The following is a 14,983-nucleotide window of genomic DNA, read 5'->3' on the forward strand; positions in this document are numbered from 1 at the left end:
GGAATTGATGGCCTCTATAGAAAGATAGAAAGGAATTGATGGCCTCTATAGAAAGATAGAAAGGAATTGATGGCCTCTGTAGTAAGATAGCAAAGAATTGATGGCCTCTATAGTAAGATAGCAAAGAATTGATGGCCTCTATAGAAAGATAGAAAGGAATTGATGGTCTCTATAGAAAGATAGTAAGGAATTGATGGCCTCTATAGAAAGATAGAAAGGAATTGATGGCCTCTATAGAAAGATAGAAAGGAATTGATGGCCTCTATAGAAAGATAGAAAGGAATTGATGGCCTCTATAGAAAGATAGAAAGGAATTGATGGCCTCTATAGAAAGATAGAAAGGAATTGATGGCCTCTATAGAAAGATAGAAAAGAATTGATGGCCTCTATAGAAAGATAGAAAGGAATTGATGGCCTCTATAGAAAGATAGAAAGGAATTGATGGCCTTTATAGAAAGATAGTAAGGAATTGATGGCCTCTATAGAAAGATAGAAAGGAATTGATGGCCTTTATAGAAAGATAGAAAGGAATTGATGGCCTCTATAGAAAGATAGAAAGGAATTGATGGCCTCTATAGAAAGATAGAAAGGAATTGATGGCCTCTATAGAAAGATAGAAAGGAATTGATGGCCTCTATAGAAAGATAGAAAGGAATTGATGGCCTCTTTAGAAAGATAGAAAGGAATTGATGGCCTCTATAGAAAGATAGAAAAGAATTGATGGCCTCTATAGAAAGATAGAAAGGAATTGATGGCCTCTATAGAAAGATAGAAAATAATCGATGGCCTCAATAGAAAGATAGCAAAGAATTGATGGCCTCTATAGAAAGGAATTGATGGCCTCTGTTGAGTAAAACAAGAGCTGCAAAGGTGGCTATAGAGAAGGAAGATCTCTATAATGACCTGCAATGGGTCTCTCATGAGAAGTAGAATATCTGTCATTGTTATTTAAGTTCTGGAGAAGTTCTGGAAATACCCTGATTTGTAATATTTCTTCTAATGAGCTGTAAATGTACATTATTGCCCTTTCTTTCCCACAGTAGCACTTGCAGCTGCCGTATTTTCACCATTTATTGGCCCTGTGTGTTTTTCTCTAGAGCAGAACGAGGAGGTGGTGGCCTTCCTTTTGGGACATTTAGTTAGAGAAGTCCTAGTGTCCAAGCAGTCATCATTATTATTACTGAAACACGAACCTTGTTACCTAAGCGTTACATAATATAGAATGAGTTGTTGCTCTTTAGGTGCACGGGGGGGGGGGGGTTCGGCATGAACGGAATAATAAATGATCAGTTAGGATGGAAAAATGATTTGCCTACGAGAACAGCTGCCCATGAGATCATTCTGTTGGACCCGGTCCCGGCGGCTTCGACTGCTGAGAGAACATTTTTTGCACAGTAGCACATTTTATTAGGCAGGATTGGAAATTCTAACTCCTCCGGTGTTTTCCTTGGCTGCCGGGTCGGCTTTCCTTTTTGCCCCCGTAAAGGTATATCTGAAACATGTACCTCCAGAGAACCGGCCTCGTCTTCCTCTGTAGGAGCTAAAACCTACTTACTTTGGCACGTCGGCCATAATACATCAGTCTGAGCCGGCGCTGCCCTGGCAAACGTCTGCAACACTGGCTTCGACGGCAACATTTACAAAGAAAAAAATGTCTCGGGGCAAAACTAGGAATAACACCGTTTCATTATCAGTTAGAAACCACAAGTTGAGATACATAAATAGCTAAGGTACACCAAATCCCTCGATACGGCAAGGGAAGATGGAGATCCATGAGTTATCAATAATGACGAGGAAACAAGGGTAGGGTTACATAGTTACATAGGGTTGAAAAAAGACCAGAGTCCATCAAGTTCAACCCTTCCAAGTAAACCCAGCACCCGCACCCTATACAGATATTAGTATCACAATAGCCTTGGATATTCTGCTTGTTCAAAAACTTATCCAGGCCCCTCTTATAGGCATTAACAGAATCTGCCATTACCCCATCACTAGGAAGGGCATTCCCCAACCTCACTGCCCTCACTGTGAGGAACCCCCTACCCAACATCCCCCGGCAGGGCATTCCCCAACCTCCTTACTGCCCTCACCGTGAGGAACCTCCTACCCAATATCCCCTGGCAGGGCATTCCCCAACCTCCTCACTGCCCTCACCGTGAGGAACCCCCTACCCAACATCCTCCGGCAGGGCATTCCCCCAACCCCCTCACTGCCCTAACCGTGAGGAACCCCCTACCCAACATCCCCCGGCAGGTCATTCCCCAACCCCCTCATTGCCCTAACCGTGAGGAACCCCCTACCCAACATCCCCCGGCAGGGCATTCCCCAACCCCCTCACTGCCCTCACCGTGAGGAACCCCCTATCCAACATCCCCCGGCAGGACATTCCCCAACCCCCTCACTGCCCTCACCGTGAGGAACCCCCTACCCAACATCCCCCGGCAGGGTATTCCCCAACCCCCTCACTGCCCAAAACTGCCCTGCATACTCAAGGTGAGGCCTTACCAGGGACCTATAAAGAGGCAAATTATGTTTCATCCCTTGAGTCAATGCCCCTTTTTATACTAGACAGCACTTTATTTGCTTTAGTAGCCACAGAATGACACTGCCTGGAATTAGACAACTACAAAAACCCCCCAGATCCTTCTCCATTAAGGAAACCCCCAACTCACTACCATTCAGTAGATAGTTCATGTTTATATTATTTCTACCAAAGGGTGGCATTTGAGCAGTCCTTTACCGAGGAATGTGGCTGGGGCGGAGGTGTAGGGGGACACAGTACCAAGAATGGGACCAGTGTGGGTATTGAGCGAGCAAGAACGTATCCTTCCTGGCCCGGCTCTGCCAAGACACCTGGTCTTAACCTTTTGGTGGTCCTAAACATTAGCGGTTACTCCGCGTGGAGTTTATTTAGAGCTCGACAGACCATGGACAATCTTTTAACATTAAGGAACTAATTTCTAAGCAAATGTTGACTCAGAATTAGAACCGAGGAACTGAAAAACGATGTTGAAGTCGACTTCTTGTTTATTCCTTCTCAGATGTGTTGACATGAAACCTAAATTGCCCCCTTTGTACCTGGTGGCAGAGCCGGTTATTGCTCCGCGTTAGGCCCCGTCATTATTTCCACTGCTTTCTGCGGCTTTCCGCGGATTTAGTTAATTGCTGAATGAGCTTCAGATCAGATTAAGGCCGTTTCTTCCCCAACAAAGGACTTTAGGAAATGAGCAGTTATGATCTTTCCATAGCTCAGCCCCGTCGATCCTGAAAGCACACAATGAAATCCCATGTGAAGCAACGGAGCAACCAGAAAGGACAATAAAGCTCAAACAGTGCGGCCCGGAACAATAGCTGCCCGACATTCACAGGACCTCCGGGGTAGCGCTGCCCCGTACTTGCAACACGGGCTGTGAATGAAATGTTAACATTCCTACAGGGAACGGTGGGAATGTTTCTCGGAGACCCGAGCATATTTCAGTATGAATTATGAAACCACAATTGACTTGTCAGTCCCAAGTCGTTGCCAAGCTGCGATTCTCGGCCCCGGCCCCATGGACTCCTGCCCAACTGTTGACTGCCGGAACGGCGTACCTTTGTATCCAACGAATTCTTTAGGGACAGTCTAAAGCGGTTTGTTTTTGGTTGAGGTTGAAATGAGGTTTGTAACAGAATAAGAGTAAAACATACTCGACGGGCCGAACGGAGCAGGTTTTTTTGGATCAGAGGTCCCCGGTCTTTGCGTGCCAGCTACAGAAAAGTCATATTTCACATTGTAACGGGAAGCTTGTTCATTAGCAGGTACTCCTGTGAGGTGGCTATTGTCCTGCGTTGCCTTCTCCTGTTCCCCCTTTGTAGGAAGATTGGCAGGGCTTAGACGTGTTCCGAGTCCACCGAAATTGGTTTGGCTCAGTGGGAGCCATTCCAAAATATTGGCGTTAGAAATGTTGTATAAACGAAGGTGCAGAGGGAGACTGACGATTAAATTCCGAAGGGATTTTTTTTCTGCTCCCTCATCTGAAACGATAGGGTTCCTTGTCCCTTTCTACCCACAATCTCTTACAGTTGGTTGGTTGGTGGCACCATGGAGCGTCCTGTAATTTATCACGAGACTTAGGGGCCTATTTATCGAAACACGATTGCCTCCGAATACAAAAAGATTGTATTTTGTTCTAAGTTTTCGTACCTTTTCGCTGATTTTTTCGTATTGTGCAGCAAAAGTTATGTGACAAAATCACATTGTCGCACCGAGTAGGAAAGTTTTGGATCCATTCAAGCTTCAGTATGGTGACTTTCCTTGGGCCAGGTTGGAGCTGCCATTGAGCCCTATGGGAGGCTTCCCAAATCCTACACTGAAGGATCAAAGTCAGAAAGGTTTTCCCGCCGTTTACGATCGTTCGGATACGAAGATTTAGTGACTTTCGGATAATACGATATTATCGTGACTAATACAATTATTTTTTTGTGATATTTGCGATCATCAGAAATGATCGTATCTGATCCGAATTTTACCCATTTCCGGATTTGAACTCGTACTTTGATGAATCTGCAATCTCGGGGTCGGGCAGGTTTGATTTTTCCGTAGGATCAGGGACGGATTCGGCTCGTTGATGTGGTCCCCAAACTGACGGCATCTATGCTCAGAGAGAGCATAGATGCCATCAGTTTGGGGACCACATCAACGAGCCAACGCCGTCCCTAGTCCTACGGAAAAATCAAACCTGCCCGGCCCCGAGATTTCTTGGCCATAGTTTGGGAGAAGATATTGGGAGAAGATCCGCTCCCTTGCCGACCCCACCAAGCGGATCTCACCATGTATGCCCATTTAGATTGCTTTACCCACCCAGTGCCCTGATGTATTCCAATTAGCAACACAACTCTAGTGATTCTATGCTGGTTCTCAACCCGTCCCCTCTGGGTAAGGACAATGCCAAGTGTTGGCATCCAGCGGAATGAATTTACATGTATTTACAAGAGAAGGAATGCCAGTGTAACTTGTGTTCTGCTGCAAATTGCCGTTCGTGCTGATCAAGGAGCTCTGTTGTGAGCGAAAGCTTCCACGGAACGTTCATGAATATTCAACTTGGCCGGCACAAAACCTCCATTGGTGGGGCTCGAAAACACTTTTGATGTTGGCAAGAGTGACTAATGGGCACAGCAGCCTGACAATATGGGAATTCTGTCTGAATGAACCGTTTAACCCAGGGTTGCCCAACCTCCAACCCTTCTGCTCTCGTTCAGCTACAACTCCCATTCTATATTCTACATCCCATGAATTGTCAGCATCAGGTTCATTCCAGGTGAGAACCTCCCTACGTTATTGTACTGAGATGGAGTCTGGTAATTAAACGAGGAGAAGTTGGCCGCTCTATTGACCTTCTCCCCATCCAGTTTGGGTTTTCTCACTTAGCTATTGAATCCCAACGAAGTGGAAGTATTTGTCGTATCAATTATATTCCCGACTGTCGTCTGGCTTCATGCAGGTTAAAAGCCAAGAAAATATCTTATTTCTCTGAACTTGCCGTGGGCCGGGGCCTTTCCTTCCAATTAATCAGCTTTGCCAAGAAAAGGTTCATGTGGATCTGATACGCAGGAGGCTTTGGTGGGAAAAATATTTTTCCTGATTTAACGGGGATTAAAGAGGCCACGTTCCAGTAAGTGGAATGCCTTGCATGCCAAGTGAATGCCCCCCTACCCCCAAGAGAGCGAGAACAGACAGATTTGTGCCTTTTATGCCTTCTCAAATGCCCAGTAGAAGCCATTCAGGTAGTAGGTGGTGGGAATAATGGGGGCATCGAGCTTAGATTTTTGGTGGTTCATTGAAACAGACTGAGGAAGGGGCCGGGCAAATGAGGGTATGAACTCCCCTGCCCTAAGGGCTCCCTGGTCTGGACTAGGAATTTCTTGCCATACAGAGAGACAGTGATACCTTTATCACTTCATTAGCCACAGATGAAGCTTTATTCACTTGAGTGGACCTGAAAGCTTTCCCCCGAGACACTGAGCTGATGCGTCTGGGAAATCTAGAACCTGGGCTTATTAACAGTAACGTAACCTTGAACGTGTAGGGTTGGATCCATTGTCTAAGCAAGAACACAACAGCAGGATATTCCCTTTATAGATCTACTGGTAGACATCCCACAGCCTACCTTCTGTTGGGCAACTACAAGTCCTATTTGCAGAGCCCGTCATGAAATGTTTCAAGATGACTCAAAGTCCAGTTGCCTTAGACTTGTAACTACTAGATACTATCATGACCTGGATAAATGTAGACCTTCATAGACAAGTCCCAAGGAGGACTTTCAGGATCTTCCTAAGAAAGTCCAGTTGCTTTAGACTTATAACTACTTGATACTATCATGACCTGGATAAATGAAGACCTTCATAGACAAGTAATAGTCACTTGTGCAGTTACCCTACTGTATGATACTGTGATGGCTCAGATCAACCAATGGGATTCCAGGAGAAAGGAGGACTTTCAGCATCTTCAGGATCTTCCTAAGAAAGTCCAGTTGCTTTAGACTTATAACTTCTGGATACTATCATGACCTGAATAAATGAAGACCTTCATAGATAAATCCCATCATCGTTTGTGCAGTTACCCTACTGTATGATACTGTGATGGCTCAGATCAACCAATGGGATTCCAGGAGAGAGGAGACATCTTCAGGATCTTCCTCAGAAAGTCCAGCTGCTCTAGATTTATCACTGCTAGATACTATACATCATAACCCGAATAAATGAAGACCTTCATTGTTTGTTCAGTTACCCTACTGTATGAAACCGTAACACTTTCATGGGTCCAATTACACTGTTTGATTGCAGGAAATAGGAGGAGTTTCAGCAGTCTCCATCTTTAGTCCAACCAAAATAGTCAGATTAATGGAGTCCCACCAAAGGTCTTCCAAGCAACTCCATTTCACGGATGGACCAAACACCCATCATAGTTATTACAATGGTCCGTTACTACGTATATTAAACAAATGAGATGATACCGATGACATCACAACTCTGAATCATAGACCCCATTGCCAATGAACGATGGCAGATTGCAGCCCGGAGGCACACAAATCCAGCAGAAACTCGTCGCTGGCCGGTACAAGTACATTTCGGTAGGGGGTTTGCTTCATATAAACACACAATTTATTACGTTATGTCATGGCGGTAGTCCAGCTGTAAATATCCGAGGCACATGTGTTTGCTGTTTTCTCAGCCTCTATTAGGTGGATTGATTACAGATGGAGCAGCGAGTGGGCTTGGTAGCGGTAAAACTGTACATTTCATGATGGATGCGTTCCTTTTATCGCAGTGGCCGTTCTACATCATCTCCGAGGAGCTGTTAAACCTATTGAGTGAATGGAGATTTCAGAAATGGTTCGTGGTTGTTCCACTCGGGGCCTCCATATTGGCTTTGTATATAGCTGGTATTGCTGTTGGGTAGATTAGAGAGTTAATACCCTGTACGAGTGGCCACGAGGCTGAACAAATCCCTTGATATGACCCATGTGTCACTATGGGAAGAAACAGATGTTCCCCCCGCACGTACCCCCAAGCCACTCTTAATGGGAACACCATGTATGAGCATTCAGTGCTCGCTAAACCCATCATTGTTTATAGAGCTACAACGTGTTCCATTGCGTAGTACAGAGACAGCTGCCCGTGTATGGAGAGAGCTTGGCGAGGTTATTAAACAAAATCATCTTTGCCCGGTATGGGCCTGATCTGATTGGCTCTAGGGCGGGATAGCGCACCTGCGAATGTAGCAAATAACGGGCATTCGTGAAGGAAAAGACTATGGAGCTTTGTAGCATTTTGATGCCCACATTAGAAGGATTTGGGAGGGGGGTTAGAAGTATTCGGCCTCGGGTTGGGAGACCATGATAGACTGCAGTGACAGCGATGTTTGTTTCGAGGCATTTCACTACGGTTGCCAAGTCCCCCCCTTGCAGCACTGAAAAAATGCAAAGTGTCTGCACGGAGAGCGGAATGTTGGTGGGTAGCCGCATCCCATGCATAATTACAGGGAGAGGAGACTGATAAGGTCAAGTGAAGCCGTGTTCCTAAGTGGAACAAATTCCATGTAATGGGTGAAATGACGGCATCACTCGCAGTCACAAATCATTGGCCGACCCAGTGCTGGTGGGAGATGACTCACTTGGGCACTTTCCAGGCCATTGTTCTCTGTCATTGCTGCGCCGGCGGTTAGGGACCATTGACACATTCAGGGCCGTATTCACAATGGAAGGGTCCCCATGGCAATGGAGCCATGACTTGAAGGGGAAGACCACCAGCGTGAAGTTATAGTTGTCTGGCCTCGAGTATAAATAGAGCTCCCTACTTGTCACCCATTAGCCATCTGAAACCTTGTATCCGATTATACCCTTCAGCTTCTGCAGCGGGCAATTGCTGATGGTCCCAGAGTCGTTCCAACTCCTGCCATTCCAGTATACCCTTTCCCATAGAGACAGTCAACGTTTGTGTCATTTCATAGGGCACTTCCATTGCCGCTTAAAATGAATATACACTCGACACGACTTGAAACTTTTCTGCTAGGGGTTTTATAGTTTGCCTGAAGAAGTGGGTTTTTATTATAGAACATTGTGTCCTTGGCTACTGTGATCCTTCGTCCAGAGTTTGTAGGAACGCCCCAACTGAAACATCAACGCCCCAACAGGAACGTCCCAACTGAAACATGTACGCCCCAACCAAAACATGAAGCCATCTCCAGCCTTGAGAAAATAGGGTCAGCTGTAGCTCAAATCCAGCACAGGGGGGTCTAGGGGGTTGATTGTGTCCTGCCCAGTATATATTTAGGGTGAAAACTTATTTGTCAAAAGTCGAGGCTGATACACCAATGTTTGAGCTAATGGGGCCCCTGAAGAAAGGTTGGACATTCGTGGAGGTTTGAACTGAGAAGGTGTAAAGTTGGAGCTACAGTAAATGGTGGTGCCTGTAACCCTAGATGTTTGAGTAGAGCCTCCAAGTTGTGAGCCATAACTACTGCCATACTGACTGTGTGGCATTTGTATAGCACTGAACCAGGGCCCTCCCAGCTGCCAGACATTCAGATTCCGGTGGTGGCAATGCCGCCCCATCGACGCCACGGCAATGCTTTATTGGCTCGCTGAATCGAGTGCCGGTTATTTATTTTGTCCGTGGGTCCAACTGTTTTGTTTTTCCTCCAGTGCTGCTGCTTATGGGGATTTAGCCGGACTAAAGGGGATTCAGCGCATAACTGGAAACACATGTTTCTCATTGTGCAGGATAACATGAAAAATGTCAAAAATATTTATTGGTAATGTCGATCCACCAACCGACGACATTTATCACCAAGGGACAATGTCTTCAGGCCATACTAAACAGGCTGTCTAAATGCATTACTGTAGTAGGAGATGGGATAAAGTAAGGAGAACCTATTTGCTTGGGGTTCTCTCAAGGTGAACCCCAAGTTCTGGTGTTGCTGGATGGAGCACAGTAATATGGGGATGTCCCCTCAAGGGCTGGGGGTTATCTGCTGTTGCTGTGTTGGTAGTAAGGACGTTGCTTCAGGATAATAGATTGAGATTTATACCGATAGCGTGGGCTGATCTACCTGCCGAGAGGTGGACAGTAGGTCGGGTAAGGCAGCCAGGGAAGCTTTCTTGAAGGCTCCTTCTGTCTTGTTGACATATTTGGTCTCCAGTGCTCAAACGGGACATTATTGAGTTAGAGAGGGTCCAGAGAAGGGCAACTAAGCTGGTAAAGGGTATGGGAAGTCTCAGTTATGGGGAAAGGCTGGCCAAGTTGGGTCTGTTTACACTGGGGAAGGGGCGCTTAAGGGGGGACATGATAACTATGTATAAATATATAAAGGGATCATATAATAACCTTTCTAATGTTTTATTTACCAGTAGGTCCTTCCAACGGGCACGAGGGCACCCACTCCATTTAGAAGAAGGGAGGTTCCGTGGTACTGCAGATACATTATATAGCTTTAAGAAGAGGTTGGATGGCTTCTTAGCAAGTGAGGGAATACAGGGGTAGGGGGAATAGCTCTCAGTACAAGTGAGGGAATACAGGGGTAGGGGAGATAGCTCTCAGTACAAGTGAGGGAATACAGGGGTAGGGGGGATAGCTCTCAGTACAAGTGAGGGAATACAGGGGTAGGGGAGATAGCTCTCAGTACAAGTGAGGGAATACAGGGGTAGGGGGATAGCTCTCAGTACAAGTGAGGGAATACAGGGGTAGGGGGGATAGCTCTCAGTACAAGTGAGGGAATACAGGGGTAGGGGAGATAGCTCTCAGTACAAGTGAGGGAATACAGGGGTAGGGGGGATAGCTCTCAGTACAAGTGAGGGAATACAGGGGTAGGGGGGATAGCTCTCAGTACAAGTGAGGGGATACAGGGGTAGGGGAGATAGCTCTCAGTACAAGTGAGGGAATACAGGGGTAGGGGGGATAGCTCTCAGTACAAGTGAGGGAATACAGGGGTAGGGGAGATAGCTCTCAGTACAAGTGAGGGAATACAGGGGTAGGGGAGATAGCTCTCAGTACAAGTGAGGGAATACAGGGGTAGGGGAGATAGCTCTCAGTACAAGTGAGGGAATACAGGGGTAGGGGAGATAACTCTCAGTACAAGTGAGGGAATACAGGGGTAGGGGAGATAACTCTCAGTACAAGTGAGGGAATACAGGGGTAGGGGAGATAGCTCTCAGTACAAGTGAGGGAATACAGGGGTAGGGGAGATGGCTCTCAGTACAAGTGAGGGAATACAGGGGTATGGGAGATAGCTCTCAGTACAAGTGAGGGAATACAGGGGTAGGGGGGATAGCTCTCAGTACAAGTGAGGGAATACAGGGGTAGGGGAGATAGCTCTTAGTACAAGTTGCCCCAGGGACTGGTCCGATTGCCATCTTGGAGACAGGAAGGAATTTTTTCCCCTCTGGGGCAAATTAGAGAGGCTTCAGATGGGGTTTTTGCCTTCCTCTGGATCAACTGGCAGTTAGGCAGGTTATATATAGGCATTATGGTTGAACATGATGGACGTACATCTTTTTTCAACCTAACTTACTATGTTACTATATAATGCAGCTTTGGAACATAGAAGACAGAAGCCAAAGGATAATGGCTGTGTGTGTTGGAATACATGGCACTTCTGTCTCTCTGTGACTGGGGCTGTTTATGAACAAGAAGCTTTAAACAGAGATACGTAGGAAAAACAAACAGAGCAAAACAGGCCCCTGGTTTCTATGGACCCCGGTGCCCTGTGCAAACTCCAATACTCTTACACGGATAAGCAGAAAACTTGAAATATAGCCGGGATCCCGTAGAAAGTAACATTGACGTTATGGGGTATAATGGGAAAAGGCTAAGATAATACATAGAAACGTGATGAAGATCAGGCCGACCATAAATTGTGCCGTAAGTGCAGGTCGTATAAGGGAAGCATACAATGGCCTCCCTGTGCGATCGTTACTGGGCCACTCCATCAAGCGCTGCTCTATAAAAGCAGATGGAAAACAGATGTTCCCGTCGCTGACAAATTGCAAACAGAATGCAGACGGAACGTTTCTGTGGCTGCTTTGTGTTGCTCCAGGCGGGTTGACGACGTGGTCTGATCCCTCAGGTGGTGCGTAACCTGATGACTAAAAGCTGTGCAAATCCATAGTGTGGCTTATCACCTCCCGAGTCTGTCAGGGGGAGCCCATCGTTCAACCGGAGTTACATCGATTGTTGGTAGTCATATAGGGTTCCCTTGTATTGGTGTCCTACATTTCTACTGCTTCACACAAGCTTTGGTGGGATGTGCACCCCAAAAGTGAGAGATAGAGGGCTTTCTGTATGCGCCAGCTGTAAAGTGAGAGATACAGGGCCCTCTATATTCACCAGAAGTAAGTTGAGAGATGGTAGAAGAGAAGAGCTGAAGTTCTTAGCTCTTACTGAAGGCTCCACCAAAGTCTGGAGAAGTCCTCTGACTTGCAGGAATGGAACAGTCAGTTGCCAAAAGAAAGTTTTTTTGAGTCTTTAATGAAGATCTACATGGTTGTCCTTCTCTATGCCCAGTGTGTGGTGGGCTGGGAATAGGCTAAGATAATACATAGCCCATCGTTCCTTCCAACCAGAGTTACATTGATTGGTGGTAGTCAGCTGTAAAGAGAGAGATACGGGGCCCTCTATATTCACCAGCAGTAAGGTGAGAGATGGTAGAAGAGAAGAGCTGAAGTTCTTGGCTCTTACCAAGGGCTCCACCAAAGTCTGGAGAAGACCTCCGATATGATTGACTGGCAGGAATGGAACAGTCAGTTGCCAAAAGAAAAGTTTTTTGAGTCTTTAATGAAGATCTACGTGGTTGTCCTTCTCCATGCCCAGTGTGTGGTGGGCTGGGAAAAGGCTACACATACATAGCCCATAATACATAGCCCATCGTTCCTTCCAACTGGAGTTACATTGATTGTTGGTAGTCAGATAGTTTTGTATTGGTACCCTACATTTCTACTGCTTCACACAAGCTTTGCTGAGATGTGCACCCCAAAAGTGAGAGATGGAGGGCTTTCTGTATGCGCCAGCTGTAAAGTGAGAGATATGAGGCCCTCTGTATTCACCAGCAGTAAGTTGAGAGATGGTAGAAGTTCTTGGCTCTTACCGAGGGCTCCACCAAAGTCTGGAGAAGACCTCCGACTTGCAGGAATGGAACAGTCAGTTGCCAAAAGAAAGTCTTTAATAAAGATCTACATGGTTGTCCTTCTCCATGGCCCAGTGTGTGGTGGGCTGAGGCAACTTCTAGCCTTAAAGTTGGGTTTACCCAGCAGGAGGTGAACAGAACCTTCAGGGGTCACGTTGGCAAAGGGCTTGTGGTCAGGAGGCTGAAATGATACTTGGAATTTCCATCTGCATTCAGTCGACATGGATCCCAATGGACTCCGTGATAGTCGGTCACAGACAGAGGTGGTTGTGTGGACAACGTAACACAAATACAGCTTTTTCTCCCAGTAGGCCTTGCCCATGACTCCCTCAATAAATAAATAATCTCGTAAATGTATCATAGAAATGGGTGGAGGAACCTCCCTCCAACCACCGAGTTTTATATTGTTAGAGAAGACATTAAAGGGGAACTATAGTAAAAAAAACAACAATTTAATATCAGCTGCCTTCTTCCATTCATTATTCTTCTCGAGCACAGTAGTTAGGCAGTCGCACACACACAGATCCCTGTATAAACACAGGCATTAGTGGAGACGGAGGCTACAAATGCCTTTTGACACTGACCTGCCGGCGCGTTGCTTATAATTTCCCTTTCAGTTGCTACCGGCTAAAGGCTCAGAACAGTCGGCTGCGTATGTGCCAGCAGGTCAGGCAGCTTGGATATGGGCAAGAACGTGTGCTGGGGGGGGGGGGGAGTTCTGTCTATAGAAACAAGCTGTACATTTACTGAGTTGCGTGGGCTCCCTGGAGAAGTGGCCATTCCAAAAGGAGTCAACTATTTTTATTCAGATAACTGTGTGCTTAAGGCTCCGCCCTCCACGTGCGTGTCTTCCTCACCACAGAAATGTTGTCTTAAGTACAGATTGGCTGGCACCCCCACCCCCCGGGGACCACTTGGTAGACTCCATCTAGCACGTGTTGAAAGCCAAAGTTCACCTTGAGGTTCTCCTTACATGAAAAGTTGGGTTGTCGGTGTCCAGCCAACGCAACAAGGGGCACGGGAAGGTTTGTATCTATAAAGAAGGACCCATATGGACGTGAAATGGGGGCCCATTGTGCTGTAAAATTGGGGGGAACACTTACACAGGGCACATAGACGGTAACCAGACACTGGTAGCAACGAGTAAACGTTTCTGGACCTCAACTCTAATCCCGTGTAGCCAAAACAGCTTGTGGGACCACTTGGTAGACTCCAAGCTAGCACGTGTTGAAAGCCAAGGTTCACCTTGAGGTTCTCCTTACATGGAAAGTTGGGTTGTTAATGTCCGACCAATGCAACGAGGTGCACGGAAAGGTTTGTATCTATAAATAAGCCCCCATATCAACATGAAATTGGGGCCCATCGTGCTGTAATATTGGGGGGAACACTTACAGAGGGCACATAGACGGTAACCAGACAAATAAACGTTTCTGGACCTCAACTCTAATCCCGTGTAGCCAAAACAGCTCGTGGGAGCCCTCGGAGTGCTGTAAAACAGGGCAATCCATCATCCCACGGCTGGGCTTCCTGAATTCAAGGCAAAGTTAGCACAACCCAAACATGAATGACAGCTCTGCTCCTTAAGAGGTTTTGCAGCAAACCCCCCCCCCCCATGCTGTGTTAATGGACGTTGGCTTTCCCTCTTGGGTGTCTGACGCCATTAGAGCAACCGTTCCCCTCCCCGTGTCGGCTACCTGAATGCCTCTACACCAAGCAATACCAGGAATTATCCAAACACAAGGAATACTGGGAACTAGTCCCAAGGAGCTCCAAGAAAATCCAATTTATGTGGGTTTATCCTATAGGCTAAAGCCAGAAGCCAATGATAATAGCTGATCTGATTCCCAACTACGAACCATCCAGGCTCTGTTCTGACCCAACTGCTGACCCAGACCCCAAAGACCAACTAAGTAGCCCATGTATGTTGCCTTCAGGACCCCCAGATACCTTTTGGGCAGGTTAGAAAATCCCGTTGGGCAAGAACAACATCACCCTCACCTGACAGGTCCATCGTACATCCCCATTAGGATCAAAGTGTTGACCTGAAGGCCAAATGATTGAATCCTTCCAATGTGGCCAAGTGTGTAGGTGGCTACAGACCATGGAGATAAACCAACTGATTGGCTGCTCTCCGGTTTAAACCATTTCACATTGACTGATATTTACATTTTTTTTTTCCTAGGACTTTATCTTTTGGATATAATCTACATTGACTCCGCCTACCCGGCATCTGGCAGCATTATGGAGAACGAGCAGCGGACCAATCAGATGAACAATATCCTGAGAATCATCGCAGATTTACAAGTCTCCTGCATATACGGTGAG

General features: G+C 46.5%; 1 protein-coding gene across 4 annotated transcripts in view; it reads left to right on the plus strand.

The window, feature by feature from the left end:
• The window catches only part of ralgps1 (Ral GEF with PH domain and SH3 binding motif 1), a 197,615-nt gene that overhangs the window by 148,035 nt on the left and 34,597 nt on the right, over positions 1 to 14,983 (plus strand). For all 4 annotated transcript variants that reach the window (XM_031891078.1, XM_031891079.1, XM_031891076.1 and 1 more), the window contains exon 10: positions 14,841 to 14,978. In XM_031891078.1, coding sequence (XP_031746938.1) covers positions 14,841 to 14,978 — 138 coding nt within the window. The remainder of the gene's footprint in view (positions 1 to 14,840; positions 14,979 to 14,983) is intronic.

The sequence above is a fragment of the Xenopus tropicalis genome, chromosome 8, assembly GCF_000004195.4.
Source record: "Xenopus tropicalis strain Nigerian chromosome 8, UCB_Xtro_10.0, whole genome shotgun sequence".
Classification (NCBI taxonomy): domain Eukaryota; kingdom Metazoa; phylum Chordata; class Amphibia; order Anura; family Pipidae; genus Xenopus; species Xenopus tropicalis.